At 38.7% G+C, this 19,733-nt stretch overlaps 1 protein-coding gene across 11 annotated transcripts in view; it reads right to left on the bottom strand.

The window, feature by feature from the left end:
- Nucleotides 1-4,804: 4,804 nt before the first annotated feature.
- Nucleotides 4,805-19,733, bottom strand: part of OSBPL8 (oxysterol binding protein like 8) — a 67,492-nt gene continuing 52,563 nt past the window's right edge. For all 11 annotated transcript variants that reach the window (XM_079993795.1, XM_079993799.1, XM_079993798.1 and 8 more), the window contains 12 exons: nt 18,976-19,057; nt 17,601-17,699; nt 15,813-15,909; nt 15,460-15,558; nt 14,212-14,309; nt 12,900-12,989; nt 12,271-12,407; nt 11,796-11,981; nt 11,397-11,484; nt 10,583-10,682; nt 10,216-10,318; nt 4,805-8,773 (listed from right to left, as the gene is read on the bottom strand). In XM_079993795.1, coding sequence (XP_079849921.1) covers nt 8,638-8,773; nt 10,216-10,318; nt 10,583-10,682; nt 11,397-11,484; nt 11,796-11,981; nt 12,271-12,407; nt 12,900-12,989; nt 14,212-14,309; nt 15,460-15,558; nt 15,813-15,909; nt 17,601-17,699; nt 18,976-19,057 — 1,315 coding nt within the window. In that variant the 3' untranslated portion in view covers nt 4,805-8,637. The remainder of the gene's footprint in view (nt 8,774-10,215; nt 10,319-10,582; nt 10,683-11,396; nt 11,485-11,795; nt 11,982-12,270; nt 12,408-12,899; nt 12,990-14,211; nt 14,310-15,459; nt 15,559-15,812; nt 15,910-17,600; nt 17,700-18,975; nt 19,058-19,733) is intronic.

Below are 19,733 nucleotides of genomic sequence, written 5' to 3'. Positions count from 1 at the left end.
GAGGGAGAAGCAGTAGCAGGTTACACGCAGGCGTAGTCTTTGCCTGCTTGCGCGCAGCTCGGGTGAGCTAAATAAGGTAAAAAAATGTTTTTGTAAAATGTGTCCAGATCTGTTGATTATTTTCCAAGAGCACCACTGACTTTGAGGCAAAGCTAAGGGTTCTTTTTCTGCACCCTCTAGATGTTTTTCAAATGTTTAGCGGCATATCAGCAGTTGCCAGTGTTTGGTAACCGGCACTGCTTTGCATAGCAAGGCAGACAGCAATGTTAACAGCAACTCAAAGATACCCCTTACTGGCAAAACAGAGCTTCCTTGTGGAAATTGCTCTGGATATTGCTTTTATAATTATCTTCTTATTTTTAAGTGCATGTGCACGGATGTTTCCATTCCTGCCATTTTTCTGGGGACTGGCTGCTGTGAGTTTGGAACTGGCATCTTTTGTTACTACTGCTGTATAAGGATGCATTCTTATCCATTCCTGCTAAATATTCACACTTCGATATAGTTTGGTAAGCCTTCCAAACACAGCCACTTTCAGTTATTTTAGCACTGAGTACGTAGGATCATGTAAATCTGCTAAGGACAGAGCAGTAGAGGAGAACTTCTGATTATCTGTTTATGCGCATACTATTTTCCTAGCAGATTTAACTCTCCTAGTTTTGTTTGTTAACACAACAGTGTCCCACTGTAGAATATGTGTTTGAACACTAATTAGAGGCATTGTGTATCTCACTAAATGCTGCTGCGCAACTCTCATGCGTACCTTGCGATTTTCAGACTTTCTCCTTACAGCCCTGAGTCATATCTAGCATTCTTACCATTTTCTGTAGCATTTTCAGTGCTCTGGAAAGCACAAGCACTTTGCTCAATAACATGAAATACCAACCCAAAGCAAGTAACAGAGTGCAGCTGAAGAGCAGGCCGCTTCATCAAACCAACCCAAACATTTCTCTTAGCAGCAGGCAGTAGAAGCTGGCAAAATCCTGAGGTAGTTCCATAGTAAAAATTGCCTAATAATAATAATATTTGCACCCCTACCATCTGAGTAGTCCCAGCCACTAAGAAGCCTAGGAAGGCCTGAACAATTAATTTCCTGTGACTTGCAAAAAGCTCTCCTCTACTGACAAACACTCTAAAATGGATAAGCCGTTCTTTTCTTTTACACAGTCATTAACATTTTCCTGTCGTTTCACACCTCATAGTACTATTTTGATGTTATTGTTCTTTGTGTGTTTCATTGGTTTCTGCAGTCCAGATTCGAAAAGCCTAAGACTGATTTTGAGGGGGGCAAATCTCTCTCAGAAAGAGCAGGCTAGATAAGGTTTTGCTCAAGTGTGCCTATTTTCATCAGTTGGACTGACTAGATAAACTAGGGTTCAAATCCCAATGAAACTCACTGGGTGACCCTGGGCCAGTCACTGCCTCGCAGCCTAAACTACCTTGTTGTTGTTGTTTATTAAATTTATATACCACCTGTCAGGGGTTCAGGAGCAGAGGCACAGGGAAGAGAGGAGATGGAGAGCGAAGGGGAAGAATCCGAGGGGAGCGTAGGAGAAGAGGACAGTGGACCGAGGGATTCCATGAGCCTCTCCAGCGAATCGGAAGATTCACAGAAGGGGGCGCCAGTGGCCAGGGGTAGGGGGTTCCCAAGGGGAACGTCCCAGGAGCAAGGGGGCAGCAGGGACTCCCAGAGCAGTAGTTGGAAATCAGGACCAGCTTCCCCACCAGAGCAGAGTGGGGGGGAAGAGTCCCAAGGATCAGGGCCAGTGCATTCCCCACCAGGGAGAGAAGATAAGGCAGGGCTGACCACACCTCCATCGGAGAGTCAGACAACGGAGGGGAGGTCAGATCCGGCCAGTATCCCGGAAGAAGGAAGCAGTGACAGAAGTAGTGTAACGGTCAGGAGGAAGGTCACTGGGTTGGCGCGAGAGGCAAGTTCAAATGTACAGGAGCGCGGGACAGCAGAGAATGAGGATTGGGAACCGGGTCCTAAAGCCCGCTGGAGGGAGGGGGAGGAGCTAAGCGACTCAGCGTCGGAAGAGTCCAGAAAGGGCAATGCCCCAGCGGGCAGGAGGACCCAGAGGAGGAGAGAGCAGCGTAAAAGGTGGAGCCGGGCTAGGATCTTAAACTGGTGTCATAGGGGAGGAGACTCAGACGGTACTTCGCCGGTCTAGGCTTTAAGACGTAGAGCTGTGTGCTGCGGCTTTGAAATGGAAACTAAACCTCAATAAAGACTTTTGTACATAATGACAGCCTGGCGTTGGTCCTCTGTGAGCTGGGACCTAGAGGCAGCTCTGACACCACCCTTTATCAAAAGCTCCCAGGGCAGTAGACAACATTAAAAACATCTTTTAAGGAACATAGTAATAATAGCATAATAATAAAGAGCATAATAATAAAGTAATCATAACAGTCGTCATTGTCCCCTTAAATAGACCATAGATTATTTAATGGCTGAAGGTCTGGGTAAAGAGGAATGTGTTTTCCTGGCACCTAAAGACATGTAATGGAGCCAGGCGATTCTCTCTGCGAGGAGCATTGCACAGATGGGGAGCCACCCCACAAAAGGCCCGTTCTCATGTTGCCACCCTCCAAAATACCAGGCAGGGTTCAAGGATCTTTTCAATTGCAGCAAATTAAATTAATGCCACCTGCCCTCCACAATGAGGGGTAGGGATGGAAAGAAAGGCAAACATGGAACTTTACCCCACGCCCTTTTGCAGGATTCCTGTACCTTTAAAAGCCTGATGATGACAAGACTCCCGTCCTGTCAATGTGGAGTTGTAGCACCCTGCTTGTGGTCAACGCTTAGCTGGAATGAAATATTCTGTAATATGTAGGGTCAGTGTAACCTTGGCTCTCAGCCTGTAATTCCCTTTTTACGACTTTGAGAATTGTTTTCTGCTATAAATCAGGGGGCCCCCTTGTCCAGGAGGATAAACATCTTGCCAAAGTACTTAGGCAGCTGGTCTTCTGCCTGGCATGAAACATTTTGAAAATCTTTAAGCTCATTTTAAAATACAGGCCCTGATCAAGCCTTAATAAAAATGCAGGCTATGATTAGATGCCTCAGAGTCTCTTCAGGATTTGCACCCCAGGCCTTTGCTTTGAAAGCCTGCTGGTTGGATAGCAGCACTGCAGCACTTGGGTTGAAAAATGGTGGGAGCACTGGTGATTTATTGTAATTTATTATTATTATTATTATTATTATTATTATTATTATTATTTCTTAGTATTATATATGCAGTGTTTTTTTCTTTAGAAAAATATGTTTGAGGGACTTTCATTCTGACTCAAGAAAACCACCATTTTATAGTTCAAGTCAGGGAAAATAAATACAGTAAATGGACAAAAGTACATAGAACATGCATTACTCATATTGAAATATTGCCCCTCAGTGAGGCCAAACTTTCATCAGTAAAACACCACACATCCACATTCCACACTGCTTCACACATTAAACGCTCGCTTCCGTCTGAGATTCAGGAAACACCGTGACAGGGAATGAGGCCGTCATCGGGGGTAGAATGGAAGTGACGATTCACCGTGCTAGAAAAGAAACGAAAATTTAAAAAAAGTTTCTTCTCCTGTTAAGAGTCACAAAACATTTAGGGGTATGAACACCTCTGCATCCCCCCCAGAAAAAAGCACTGTATATATGTTTCTCTGACCGTTATTGTATTAATATTATGTAAAATGACGCTATAATCGAATGCTATGGGTTTGTTTTCAGAGGCTGTATTAAATTTTACTTAATTAAAAAAATGATTAGTATTATGTGTTTCTCATCATATAACAGCAAGCAGAGGGATGTTTGCGATGTTAGTAATGATTTACTTTCTTGTATAAGAATCGCATGACTTTTTTTGGCAGAGAACTCCTCAGGGATCCAATTTGTTACAAAGGTTGGTTATTATTATTTAATGTACTGCTGTTATAAAAACTGAATAAAAATAATTACTTTTAAAAAAAGAAGCAGCAGCTGCCAGGTCGGAGTACTACATTTCCAAATTGCCTATTCTCCAACCTTTTTACAACAAGCCAGGCTCTTGAGGTTCCACGCTGTCGTCTTCCAGCCCAGTTAACTTCTGTTCCAGGGGCCGCTGAGGAGGTGGGCAAGATGGCGCCATTATCTCCAAGCACTACACTGAAGAACTGGCACTTCTAACGCTGGCCTTTTGTTTCCCCCTCGACCCCTCGAGGTACCTACTGCATCCACGTTGGGAGGCTTTGAAATGGTTCTGCTGAAAAATTACAAAGCATATAATGGGCCAGAATGGTCTTATTTGCAATGGGGGGGGGGCATTTGCTTTGGGACAGGTATGGACCAGCTTTTGGGGGCTAGTGGGGACATTTCAAATTTTGAGACTGCTGTGGGCTCCAGTCACAAAATGGCATGGCTCGATGCAACATGGCTGCCCAGAAAGAAGGCATGGCGCAACGTACAATGAGAGAGTACCTGGCTGAAGCTTCACCGATAATTGTGCTTCTGTATCAGAAAAGGCTTAATCTGTTGAATTTCTGCCTGGCACACAGCTCTTAAAGGCACGAGAACCCCGTTTTCACCAATTATCAACCCTAAACTAAAGTGTGGCTTAGTGGCTAATTCATGTAGGGGTGCACAAGGAGAAGAGGTCTTATGAAGAGGAATATTTCACTGTAGCTTTTCAGTTTTTATATGAATGTGTAGTAGCAGGGTTTTTTTTTTTAACTCAATATTTTAACTTTGAATTATAAATGAGTCTTCTCAAGAGTGGCAATGACTTTTAGATGCTGGTTTCAGCCATACAAAACAACTCAAGTGTACTGTTCTTGATCACAGCTCTTTATTTTATTTCTTCAAGTGTACAAAACTATTGACCAATGGTAGAGCTTTAAATTTACAAATGGCCTTTTAAACAAGTTGGAACTCAGCTGTACATTTAAGCATGCAACACACAATTTCCACTTCTTTTAAAAGAATTACTTGCTTCTCTTATCACACTGCATGCAGCATGATTTTTTTTAAAAAAGAAAACAGTGCAATAATAATGCTACTTTACATGATATGTAGAAACAAAAAACTTTCATGAATAGGGTTTTCTTCTCTCTATATATATATAAAATATGTGCATTAACATTCACATTGTCTGACATAACTTCTACCTTTTCCTTACATATATTGTATGCACTGGATTAACCACTGGTCTGTACAGCTTTAGTAAAACAGCCCATTTTCAGTTAAAAAAGTGTAACAGTATAAAAATCCAAGCAATGTGTTAAAGTAAAAAAAATAAATGTGGTGGGAACTGTGTGAAGCTCAAAAACTAAAGAATGTGAACAAGAGTTCAAGAATAGCAGAATGCTTTATATTTAAAAGTGCTTTCAAGATTTGAGCCAAAGTTTAAATCCACTAAAAGTGTTTTTGGGTTCACACAAGGAAGCTATTTGATTAGAAGTGTTCTTTTCCACAAGCTCCATCAAGAAGTGGAGACCTAGTTTTCTTTCAATTCTTAGTAATTTTCCTCCTCACATCCCACACACACTTTTGTTCACAAAAGTTTATTTTCTCAGACCCATTAAAACCAAAGTGAAGCCAAAATAATCTGTCTGTGATGTTATGATTTTTATTATGGCTATTTTTGTAGTATCACAAACAAAGCATTGCAGCTTCATTGTACAAGAAGACATACTCCAAAATCTGGAGATCTTGTTGGGTCCTAGTCATTACTAGTTATTCAAAGAAAAAAAATATTTGATGTGTTCTTCAATAAATGTACCATATCTTTTTCAAATTGTTTGTCTGAAAGTTAATATTGGAAATATAGCAACTTCCAAATTTAATGAATAGATATGGCACAACCTTGACAACATTGTTATCATAAACACACCTCATCTCTGTGTGAATTCCATCAAGGCACTATTACAATACTCAAGTTTCTGATGGCCTGCTCTCAAAAGATGCCCAAAAATTGAAGATACAGTAGAAACATAGCAGTCACAAGAGTTTAGCAGTTAAGTATTCTATTTACAACAGGATAAAAACCATGAAGAAAGTAGTTGTTAAAGCAAGTAACTACCATCGTGGTAGATGAGATGAATGTATTTAACTCTCATTCCATTTCATTAACATTGAATTGGCAAGAAGTTTTTCCCCAAAGGCACAGGAGGGCAGTGAACTGTAACATCCTTTGATACATACAGATTAGCTGTTAGAATGAACTTTTCATGAAAAGGAAGCATGCTGTACTCCTACAAGGGATGCTTAATAGTTAAAAACTAACCTAACACGTGAGTCACAAGTTTTTGTGTATTGCCAGAACTCTATTTACTACTTTACACCCAACACATTTAGTTTCTTTTTAGGTATGTTAATGGTTACATGGCATATTAAAGGCTTATAGTGCATTTCTTTTAAACAAACAGCCATAAATATGGCAGTAACAAGCAATTCTGAATATTTTCTACTTCTGTACATAAAATATACACAACTGAGTGAGAAATCAAGTGCTCTGCTTTAAATACTAAAAATTAACAGGGACGTCATTGCCTTCAGAGTTCTACAAACTGTACAATCAGGGTTTTTAGAACTATGTGCAGAAAACAGTTGGTCTGAAGGAATTTAAGGTTGTATACACATAGCTAAATATTATATATGAACAAACTAGGCCTATAATCAACCACATTGTATAAAAAAATTAATCAGGCAATAAATTCCTTTTTTTTGCTCACCCAAGGAATTCTGTAAAGGAGCAAAGCAGGAATTTAAATTTTAAGAGCTGTGCTTTTTATATTTGAGACAGGAGAAGACAGGACTCTTGTGACTTAACTTTGCCACAGAAAGTTTTCTTAAAAGCAAATAAATAAAGAAATGTCCCAAAGAATAAAGCAATTGAATATGTTTTCCAGCTCTACAAAAAATAAATAAATGCATGAACAGAACTTATGTGCAAGCAGGCAGACATAGAATATATTAGGTATGCACATTAAGCAGACAGGGGCGAAAGTCCAGTGAAAGCAAGTTAACATAACAGTTTTGACCACTGGGTATTGCAGTGTATGAACAGCTAGTTGTCCCAAATGCTCACTAATACATATAGATCATCAACCTCAGCATAAATATTTTTATGATGATTTTTAAAATTTGGATTTGGCAAAAAGTCCACAAGGCAGAACAAAAGCGAAAGACCTGAAAGACAGGCAAGAGCAGAATGGGAAGCCTGTCCAAATATTGCTGGACTCTTAACTCTTCACTTTTACAGCCAGCAATGATGATAGTTAAGCGTTCAACAACTGGAGGGCCACAGGTTCTCCATCTTGGGCTGGACATATGCAAATATTAAACCAGAAAGGTTTGAATCCAGGATATCTTACTCTGCTTAAGTTGTTTTAGACTACCTAACAAAAGTAGTAAATTGACAGCTTCTTATATAACATTGAACTGCTGAATTGATTGAAAGAATTTATATTTGCTGTAAAAGAAGATCACAGAAAATTGGGACATCCTACAGATTTGTCTTTTGGAAATTTGAAAGCATCCAGTAAGATTTGAAGACTGGGTTTTTTTCATTTACAGTGAGTGCTAAGATCTAGGCCCCTCAAAGTGAAAGTTTATAAACAGCACTGTGTGGGAATTACCTGGCTCCTGGGATTTATTCTTGAAACGCTGAGGTTGCTACCCAAGACTGTATATTATAGCATAACTGTTCAGACACAATTACATTCAGATGGCTCAAATGGCTCCATTAAACCCAATGTTTGTTGAAAACCATGCTGATGCTTCATTACCCTAGAAAGTCTTTTCTGGTATCAAACAGAACTGTTTTTCTACCCAAACAGTAATCACGGTTTCCACTGTCTGCAACTCAACATAATGAGTTTCTGAAACTGTTCACTGCATAATACAGCACCTTGCAATTTGCCAACAGACGATGCTGTTTGGGAAGAAATGAATTGAATGTTGCTGAGCACACAAAGCTCTCTCTTTAGACTGTTGTAATGGTATTTCTCCTAAATTCACTAATGTGATCAATGGAATTCCATTTTCATAAACTAAGGAAAACTGCAGATAAGTAACAGTCACAGAAATGTGTGATTAATGAAATGTTGGACTAATTGCGTAAACATCTTTTAATGGCAATGAACAACTGAGTAGTTTAATCTTTTTACCACTATTAAGTTTCCAAATGAGTATCACTGGATATAATTTTCCTAATGAATGAATGAAGACCATAATTCCCACTAAACTCTGAAGACATTTTAGGTTAGAATTCACTTGTTTTGTTAATATGACCACGGGAGATTATATGATTACAGTGAAGAAAGATATGTGTTTTTGAATTCCCAGACTGCTATATTCTGTACTGATATTTATCAGAGCAGTCTACAACACTTTAGAATATGCAAGGCAGTAATCCAGCGTTTTAAAGATGCAAAGAGAAAGGTACTGGTATGTAAGCATTGTCCATGTCATCTGGATAGGACGGAATATAACGGACATTGCTCCATGTGAGCACAGCCTTAGAAGGCCAAGACTTAAATCTCCTGTGTCCCTGTGTTTTAGATAATATTGCCTTATTTGATGCCAAACCAAGATGAAAATATGGTCCCACGAAGAACATGATATTTCCACTTCATATATTCATCTGTCCAGTCATTCTATTTAAACCAGTAATTGATTGCAAGCTGCAGGAGAATCATCAGTAAAATGAAGACATAGTGCTTGAAGTTAAAGAAGTTATTATCTGGAGTCTGTGAGCTTGAAGTCATTCTGGTTCTTAGAGCTGTGATGTCTCTGCAAAAATGCATGAACAAAAGAGGTGAATTCAAAAGGTTGCTAATTCTGAAATCAGCACCACAGAAGTTATTAAAATATCACATACTAAATACATGGCAATTAGATCAGGATTTGTTCCAGCTATTTTAGAAATTCCTACAGTACTGGTTTTCACCAGCATCAGAGGCCACAACTAGAACCTTGGGATGAAAGCCAAGTTCTAAAAATGGGGGACCAAAGCAGGTGGGGTTCACTTTAGAGCAGGCACAAATATGTGGGCCCAACAGCCCACCACAAGCTCCAACAGTGAAATATATGGAAATTTCTCCTCCATAGTAACTTTTGCAAAAGCATATATTTGGCTATTTGGGGCATGAGTAAAGCAAAAGACAACTGTTTTAGGGATGGTAAAAACTGAACAAAAAGAAATACCACATGACTATCCTCTAAGCAATGCTCCTATACAGTTGCCATTAATTTCAAAGGGATTTGGCGAGAAACACACATTAGATCGACTCCTTATTTAGAAAGCTAAAACAGAGTCACATTTTTGGTCTTTGAAGCTTTAATGAGTTTCAGTAATAGATCTATCAACTAAAGTTTTAGTTAATCTACCATAATAATAATAATATAGAAATTTCTGGTAATCCACTTCTTCAGTGTGGAAGATTAGACCTAGATATTAACTCTCATGCCATAGACAAAAATGCCTGATAACTATTCTTAAGAACATAAGAGATCTTATGATCGAATGTTGTCTTGTTTTGGCCAAGACAAACACAAGAAACTTAACAGAGGATGAATATTGTGCAGATCTAAAGGATGCACTGAGGCACCTGAGACAAGTACTCCATGAAGCAAACATGGAATTTTCCTACTACAGTGGTGCCCCGCAAGACGAAAAAACCGCTAGACGAAAGGGTTTTCCGTTTTTCAAGGCGCTTCGCAAGACAAATTTCTCTATGGGCTTGCTTCGCAAGACGAAAACGTCTTGCGAGTCTTGTGATTTTTTTTCCGCTCCCCCCCCCTTTTTCTAAGCCGCTAATAGCCGCTTTGCCGCTAATAGCGCTAAGCCGCTAATAGGGTTGCTTCGCAAGACGAAAAAACCGCAAGACGAAGAGACTCGCGGAACGGATTCTTTTCATCTTGCGAGGCACCACTGTACTGAACAAAACACAGGTAGAGAGATACAATAAAACTAGTGAATTCCTGGTCCACTCCACAAGTACAAAGAAACTGGTTAAAGAAAGTTCGGAGATTATATTGCATTCATTTAAGAAACCGGTCATGCCTCACTAAAGAAGTCTGATTTACACCTTTGAGAACTGATGACCTACGAGGATGATTTAATATAATGTATTTATTTAGCAGTTGATTCACATATAAATAAGTGGTGTTTTTTTATTTTGAACAAAGCACTCGCAGTAAAAACAGACAGAAAAACTTTCAAAAATACACACCTTCTAATGTCTTCCTGCGTCTCTCTTATAGAGTCAATGGCACTTTGCAGTTCACCAAGGTCTAGCGTCTTCTTTCGGATTCTTGCACTGTGTTTGTGTTGCGCTTCAGAAGTAATTCAAATAATGCAAGATAGGTTAAAGAATGGAAATCTTTAACGAAGGCAAATGCTTTTAGTTCACCAAACAAAATCACGCAACTTTTCTCTTTTTCTGCCTTTCATAACTCAGGACAAAAAAACTGTTCCCAATCCTAAAATAAAGGCACTGTTTTACAACACAACCTCTTTAGTCTAAAGGAGAACGAAGTAAAGGCGTGTAACTACTACTGCATTCTATCCGAAAAGAAAAATGGATAGTGTGAACTTACCTTCACTACCAGAGGAGTCCTGATTATCAGGTTCTGGCGATGAGAAGCCACTCTCCCCTTTCTTCGATTTTGCAGACCTCTTTATTTTTGCAACACTAACCTGCAATTCATAAGACTTATCTGCTCAGTAACAAGACAGATAAAACACTTGCTGTGACAACCTGCTTTGATATTAGAAAAAGGTTCAGTCTGTTCATAATTTTGACGAGGCATTGTGCTCTTTAGAGTGGTCTCTGTAAGGCTGGAGGGATTGACTCTGGTTGTTGTGAACTTTATGGGGTGGAAGAAACATCTGACCATGTTATATGAGACTGTTTGAGGTATATGAACGAAAGAGAGCCTCTGTTTCATAGGTTTAGTGATCTGGGTATTGCTAATCCGTTCTTAAGAGCTGCTCTTTGAGACCAAAACCTCTGGGGCTTGGTGTTGGAGATTCTATGGATATTTCTGAGAGATACAAGGATTTATAAAAGACTGTGAAGGAAGTGAAATAATACTGTTTCCAGTAATGGGGCCTTTCCTTTTGGCCTTGCAATACCATTAAATCCAGGGAGAAGGAGGAGAAATCAACAACCAGCTTTCATGTTTGAAATGCAAGGTAAGCATGGAAAGGAGTTATGCTGACTGCCATTTAGCTTCTTCAGTTCTGCTAACAGTGAACTTTCCTTGCTTATCCTCAGGTAAGAAGGAAGGATTTCATTACAGTTTTAATCTCTCCAAGGCAATTGGCCATGAGACAAATATTGGACTCTGCCTTCTAAAGGATAATCTGCTGTTTCTTTACTTGCCCACTTAATATCATACAAGAGCTTACCATTGGTGTCCGATGTCTGACTTTTGTTTGGATAGCACAATCTTTTTCAAACTGTATCATATCATTCAGTGGATCCCAAGGTCTTGTGCTGTGGGCAACAGAGAATGGATGCAATGCAAGTTAAGTAAGTCTACTTAAAAAAAGAAAAACTAATAATCCTGTTTCTTTTCAAAATGCAAGGTACTAGCATTTCTTGAAGAAGATCAAGACTGGAATATGCATCTTGTCTGATCTGGAGGGTCTCTTCATCTAAAGGAAAACATTATCTGATATATCTGCATGAAGGATCATATTACCAGTCAGACTACATACTACAGCCAAGTATGTAGTATGTGACAAGCTGTTTCAAAATTGTTTGCTAGTATCCCAAGTAGAAAGGGAAAGCAAACCCAAACTTACTCTGCATATCTGTAGTTCCATTCCCCTGTGAGTGGATCTGGCTCAAACAGTTTGCATACCCACTCTTCATCTGCAAGTTTCCTTTCTTTGGCAGCCTTTCTCTGTGCTTCTTCAAGAATACATTTCTCCTGAGTTGCTTCTGATTGGTCTTTGTTATTTATAGCTCGGGTCACATGTTGCCAAAGTCTAGCACATACAAGTAATACAACTGTTAAGAATCAGACACTGGTCCAAATATATTCATTGCAAGTTTATTTCTGCTGTATCATCTGAACAAAATTACAATTACCACATAAGCTTGATTTCAATTTGTTACCTATTTTAGAAATTATTTCTCCAATTTACTCCAACTCAAGTTCCTGTATTTTTTGCTGTACTATGTTTTTCACCCTCCACCCTTCCTGCTTCCAGCCATTAGCTGCATGATGCTTGCTATGTATTAATCTATAAGAAAGCAGGTTTAATATGAACTTACTTCTCTGACTCAAAGTCACCTTGCTCCTCAAACTTCACTGTGTATCTTCTTAATCTGCGCTGTCTGATCTCGGGTGTTGGATTCCAGAATGTCTCTGAAACATCTGTCTTTTTGTCCCTAATAATAACTTCACTGTCCTGTAATGTTTAACATATTAGATTACTTCGTAGTCAAAGAGTAAACAATCTTACAAAGTCAATAAGAACAAAGACTTCCTTCAGAAAGTCACTTTTTGCAACCATGAGGTTTGTTCTGCCAGTTTGGCATACGTGGTTGGGGACAATTTAAAGTCAAATCTGAAAATAGATCTCTTATTTCAGCAAGAGGAACTTGATTTAAGGGAACCTGATTTACTTTCAGTCAGGTTTTGACCTCAGATGCAGTACTTCTGCAAAACTTTTTGCTACCAATGGAATCTAGAAAACAAAGAATCTGAAGTGGAATTTCAAATTTTTGAAAGGCCTCTGAAAAAGTACAATAAATATTTGATCTGAATTGCAATTAGGGTAATCAAAGGGGGGATTGGGAGGAATGTGTCATTCTTAACAGCATTATGTACCAACAATTCAATGAATGTAAGATAAATTTTAAAGGGTTACCCAACATTTGAAAATAAATATGCTACTCACCCAGTGGCCTTCCAGAGTAGCTAGCACTTCTTTTCCAAGTTTAATTTTCCCCATTATCTGATTAACACTGTCATTGCTGCCCAAAAATGGCTATTAAAGAAAAAAGATTAGATGCTTGATAATGCTGTGTAGAACTTTATAAGATAATGTCTCAGTCAACACATTGCATTATGCCAATATTTTAAAACAAATGATGGGTTTAACGTAGAAGTTCCCATAGTGCTCCTTCTTACACCTATTGTGCTGCAGATGAAGTAAGCCAAAGGGAGGCTTGCCATGTTTTCTGAACCCAGGCACGTGGTTTGTTTATTCCCAAATCATGAGCAGAAACCAATATTTGTTCTACTGCTTGTGGTTTGTTTGGTGGGAAACCAAAAGTTCATGTTCAGGGGACACAACAGGCCAGATTCTGGTATGTTTGGTCTGCAGAAAATGACAGCAGTAGGAGATAAGTTCTTTGGGAACTTCTGAGCAGTGTACACCAGCATGCTGCTCATTCACATCAATGTTCTGTTTATTTGAAGTAGGGTTTTGTGTGACAAGCAAATTAGGCTACTAAAAGCTGCTAAGAGGTTTCTGAAATGTCAGCCTAAGATAATGTCTGTCATCATTCCCCCAGAACTAAGTAGAATCAAATTCTGAACTCTTCTTACATTCCTTGAGAGATATCTGAAGAAAATTATCCACACAGAAAAATTATGCTGGAAGTGCACAGAACACATTATGACTAGAGCAACTAATAACTATGGCACTATATCTGAGCTACAGAAGTATTAAATTTACTACTTTATTTTTATTTAAATCAGTGCTGGGGAGATCTATGGCCTCTGAATGCTGTTCCCATAATCCCTGGTGTCCAACACCATCTGGGAGGCAGCAGGTTCCCCATCTCTGGTTAAAATGAATGGATTAATATACAAGTCTTGTTTTTCTGCATAGTTTCTAAATAAATGTTATGAACTATTCTACTGATTAATAAATACAGCTAAGTTTGGGTCAGATTTTTTTTTAAAAAAACCAGAGTGATTTTTTTGTCCAAAACTGTAATATGCTTAGGGTTGTGCTGTTTACTGAGAAATACGTCTCACTAAGTTCAATAGGTAAGTGTGAAAAGAATTGAAAGGTACTGGAGGGTTTATTATGATGATTATCACCATCACCACTAATATTCAAAGGTTGCTTCCAGCATTTAAAAAATAAACTAGGCCAGTAAAAGAGGTCTCATTTCCTCTGCAGAACCAAAAGAATGAATGCAGTACTCTGTATTTTCTAATGCTAAATCCTCTGGTGCCTATAAACAGGTTTGACTAACCTTTAGCTTGAATTCCAGTGCTGCACTGTATCCAGTTTTCTCACATGTGATGCTAACAGTTCCTCCAAGCTCTAAAGTCATTGTGCCATACAGAATTCCTGTTAAGAAAGAACTCGTTTTAATTCTAATACTGTTACAAAGCTACCTCCATTTTGTACTTCCATTTCTACCTACAGTATAATGAAAGATGGTATACTAAAGCCCATGCCTTTTGTTACATTCCAAGAAAAATTAACTGACGGCAAGATAGATAACAAGAGGAAAAATCCACCAATATGGCTAATCCTTTTCTTTAAAAAGCCACTGTCTATCAAAGTCTCATAAGCCCTCAAGCAACAAACAAAGTCAGCAGAAATCTTCAGCTGGTTAAATTCAAAAATACTAAAATCCTCACTGGAAGACATTACTTATTGGAAGTAATTATTTAGAAGACATTATTTATTCTACTGCTTTATCTCCACTGCAGAAATTCAAATTGTTTATAAGTTCAAATATGCACAACTACTGTGTGATAACCAACAGCACCATATACGGAGTAACTCTGCTGATTTAATGAGTCTGCTATGAGTGTGACCAATGTTTGCTATCATTCACTGTATGTAGCACTGTGTCCTTCATTGTCCTGTTCTTAGGTATACAGAGAATGCCCTCCAAATGTCCCAGCGCTGTGCAAAGCTCAGTATGACCTACAGCTATCAATTTCTCTCCCCTTGGAGACTCACAACCCTAATCTTCTTTTAGAAATGATGCAAACTATCTGGACTGTTCTTTCACAGAGAGGGCTCACTTTTGCATTGAGTAGGAGGGTTTTAGCATATTTTAAGTTCCATCTATCATGTATACCCCATTATTCAATCTTACATGTAAAGGACACTGCTGAATGAAGAAGTGGCCTTTGTGCAGCACAACTAAATATTTATTGAAGGATTTTTGCAGACAGAATGTGTCTGCCAAATTAGGGAAGGACCAAATTCCCACAAAAAAATGATTTTTTGTGTGAAAATTGGGTCATACTCTAGTCCATGATTTCTGACGGGCCAAAACAAGCAACAGTTACTTTTTAGCAATCCTTTTTCTCCCTGAGTTATGGTTATGAGCAAAAGAAGAAACAGTAGTCATTTCTTCTCCAGTTTCTTCACTTAATCACACCTCCATACAAGTCGGCCCAGACTTTGTCTCATTCTCAAGCTACCTGTGCTTGCCAGAAGTAAGTACCGTAGGCCGGATTGGCCAAACTGGTATTTTTACCTTTACAATGTGCATATGGCATGGTCATTACATATTCCTCTCCTCTGTTTAGGAATAGCAGTCGTCCTTCACCATCAAGAATGGCAGATAATGAATTTCCTGAAAGACAATAAAATGTTAAGAATCAAAGAAGCACATCCAGAGAGTGTACAAGACTAAATAGTGTCCTCACAGAAAATTCTGTAGACTAATATTAATTTAAAAGAACTATGGCACTCTTTTTTTGTGGATAGAAAGCTATTTCAATTCATTTTTATCACTGCATTCATCAAATTCTTATTATTTAACACACTTTCATCATTAAAAATAGGCACATTTTTGTAGACACTGAAAAAACTAACCCAAGATCTTACCATAAAATTTGGATTTGGCCAAGATATTACCACTAAGGCAAAATCCATCCTTTCGATTGCTTACATAGAAGGCAGATATTGGAGGATGATGAGATACCTGTTGAAAGCAACATAATTCAATATAAGCAGGTGAGTTGCTCTGAAAATCTGTGGCAACAAGCAAAGGGTGCAGTAGAATTATTTTTTGGAATCCTAATCACTAGGCAAGTGGATGTAATTCACCAAATATGCAGCTACACACCAAGTATTATTGAAGATACTTGTGCAAAAACATGACATCAACATAATTAAACTAACGAACTAACCAGAAACCTGCAGTAGTTATGACTGCTGATAATTGGCTTATCGTTAAAGAGAAAGTAATAGTTACAAATAAGTCAAACTGAGATACACATGTACATACCTCACTATTGCATTTCAGGCACCAGTTTTACTACTAGACAGAGCCACCATCTTTTCTTAAAAATTACTTATTATTTTGCCCTTAAATTAGCATTCCACTCATAAATTCTAGTCTGTTGTGGAGAACCCATCAAACTTGAGATATTCAAACATATATCCCAAAAGAATATTTACACACGGGCTAGAAAATTTGAGAACTGTAACATGTTATTCTTAATTAAGGTGGGAAGTACAAACAAGTCATATCCAAATATAGAGAACCGTTCTCAAACTTCACAAGTCAGTTCTCAAGTGAGTTGATTGTGCATGTCCTGCATATAGACACATATATCACCACAACGCTTGCCTTCAGATTATCAAACTTTGTGAAACAAGTTTACGGGTTTCAAAACATCACCTAGCGTATCAGAAAGAACCTCAAATTTTGTTAGAATTCCCGGCTCCATGATTGCAGTCATGGGATTTTTGTCTTTCACATGACGGTATATGTTTTGACTCCACAGAGTGGGAAGTGACAGAGACAGGATGTTTGTGTTACTGTGTTCCATGAAGTTGGACTATTGCCCTTTGTTCTTTTTCTCTTTGTTGTCTGATGCTAGAGAGAGAGGGAACCATGTTGCAGTGCTCCGTGTGTATTTATATGTAAATAAAGTAGATTAGCCAACATGCTGAGTTGCTGAGGTCTGTCACATGCATGATGCGCAAACTCTGCGGATCCCTAAGTGTGCTGGTTGGCATCGGTCGCTGTGATGTTCGGGCAGAAGAAAGCTTTTGAAGCTCCCGAACGATCAACCAGGAGGGAGGGAACATGCCAGTCGGGCATGTGTCTCTGCCAGAGTCCTACTCGAGTGTAGGCTGAACTCCTGACAACTCCTCAACAAAGACTTAGGATGGTGTTGGCTGAGAGATTCCTGCTGACATTTGAAGGAGATCTCCACAGTGTCACATGGAGTATTTTGGAATCAATGCCATCAGCAATGGAATCTGTCTAATCTGTGCAGTTAAGATTCTTTTGGAAAATATGTTTAATGTATACCCCAAGTCTTATGGGTCTTCCACCCTAAAAATTGCAGTCCTGTACACCTTTGTATGAAAGATTTATATGATCTGAAGAGAAACCAGTCACTTGTCCTTTTGGTGTTTCCTTCAACATAGGAAAGAGCCCTAGGCCTAAAATAATAAGAACCGTAATCTAACCAATATCCCTAAAACAGGAAAGGAAAGAAGGAAAAATGAAACATGCTAAAATAGAAGTGTTATGGTTCTATTATGCCAAGCTCTCCTCTGGTCATCTTCATTTATTTGATGACACTGTAAAGAAATACAAAACTTGAAGAAATGCTGTTAGTTATAAAAAAAAAATAATTGTTACATCTTTGGTAATACCTGTTCAGCTATATAGTAAGTCTTGCTATTTGTTCTTGGATGAACCCACAAGCAACGGAAGGTCTCACCAAGGATAGGGTTGTAGGGTTTTTTAAGTCCCTGAAAAGAGAGACAATTTTTGCTAAGAAAATACATTCCAACTGAAAAAAGAAGGGCCTAATAGTTTTCAATTTGTAAGTATTTAAAGGAAAGCCCTATGGTGACATTCTCTCTCAGGATAAGCTAAGGTAAATTTCATATTTGTAGGGCATATAGAGGCACTGCAACTATGGAAATGTATTTATTAAACCAGTCCAGTAGTCAAATCACTAGACAACACTGCCTGCCAACTTTGCATTGTAGTACCGCAGTGCTCACATCAAAAGCAGAAGAGGCAGCACTGTGTGTTTATTTGACCAAATACTAGTTAAGTATTTGATTGACTGCATTTTTAATCCACATTTCCTCCAAGGAGCTCGAAGTGGTATGCATGGTCCCTCTCCCCATATTATTATCAAAACATCCCTGTGAGGTAGGTTAGGCAAAGACACTGTGGCTGGCCCAAGGTCACCAGTGAGCTTCATGGCTGAGTGGGGCTTTGAATCCTGGTCTCCCATGTCTCATTTCAACACAATGCCATGCCAACTCTCCATATGGCATGTATTTCACAGGGACCTTTGCCATAGCTGCTATTTGGTGTCTGAGGAGTCAGTCAACCAGACATAGAGTTGACTGATTACGAGTGTTTAGGGAGAAAAAATAATGTGCAAAAAGTATGCCTTTCTTAACATAGAGGACTATATGTACTGATTGTGTATATTAGTTGTGCTAGCAGAATAGTTTGTGCAGGAGGATAGAAAGCCAGGATGGTTCTCGAAGGTAGTTGTGCAACAGACTGCTGAAGCCCTGATACTTTTTGATGTACAACTTGCTGCAAAACAAGCTACTGCTAACACAACTATTGTGCTAGATTTTACACTGCACAACCATTATTCTCACCCTTAAGCTCCCACAGGAGCTGTCACTATTTTGGGGCTGAGGGTAAAACTGACCAACGGCCCACCCTCCAGAAGCCACATGGCATAGTGAGCCAAAAGTGTTTATGGTCACAGAAGACCTTTATAATTAAATTAAAATTTTAATTCAGGAAGGTGAAGAGTGGCAGAAAAGGGCCCTCTTTAACCCACCCTGCCTGCTACAGATATAACCAACAAACACCATGATTAAAGCCACCACCCTACCATCCTACAGGCTTATTATACTAGTATCCAGAAATATCCTTCATGAGTATATAGGCAAATTTTGATCTGCACCAAAGTGTATGGGGGTGGGGGCAAGGAAAAAGAGTGAAAGGGGAAGGGATTTGCTACCACAGAAAGTGTTCGGGACATGTTACCTTTGGCTTTTTGTAGAATCCTGACAAATACCATTTCACAACTTGTTTCATACGATTGTAAGCATTCTCTTCAAGGGCAGCTCTAGAAAACAAGATTTGTTAAGCAAATCTAAGTACTTTTTTGGACACAGTCTTTATTTTAATTAAAGAACAATGTACAATAAAATTTCAAAACTATTAATATGTGGATAGAGTAAAAAGCAGATCTTGTCCGTAAACAATAAAGAGCAGTGTACAAAAGTGTGACTAAGAACTAATTCAAATACAAGATGGAAATACAAATAAAGCCAGTAAATATATATAAGAAGGCAGAAGACAAGTTAAAACTCAAAAAAAATATTGTGTACAAACTAGAAATAATAACAGGACTAAAATGCCTGAGCAAATAAGAAAGCCTTCTCACAACACTGAAAAACTTGCTGTGTGAAGTCCTTTAGAAATAAATTCTCAAGTCGGGGCAAAGTCTAAAGCATAAAAGGCCCTCTACCTTGTAAAAACCATAACGAACCCCTAACTAAAGGCAGTACTTGGATCAGCACCTTTCTTGGTGCTCTCAAGACATGGGCAGGTTGGTGTGGGAACAGACACTCCTTCAGGTACATGAATCCCAAGGTGCTTAGGACTTTAAAGGTAGGCCCCACAAAAGATAGGAAAATTCCAGGGGCTAGAAGTATGATTTATTGCAAGCATGACATGTTTTACAACTTATTAAGAAAGCAATGTTAAAAAATGCTTCTGAAAACAAAATACTGAGCGGA

The sequence above is a fragment of the Podarcis cretensis genome, assembly GCF_951804945.1.
Source record: "Podarcis cretensis genome assembly, chromosome: 10".
In the NCBI taxonomy this organism is placed as follows: domain Eukaryota; kingdom Metazoa; phylum Chordata; class Lepidosauria; order Squamata; family Lacertidae; genus Podarcis; species Podarcis cretensis.
Note: the sequence above shows the minus strand (reverse complement) of the source record. Positions and strands in the feature narration are given on the sequence as shown.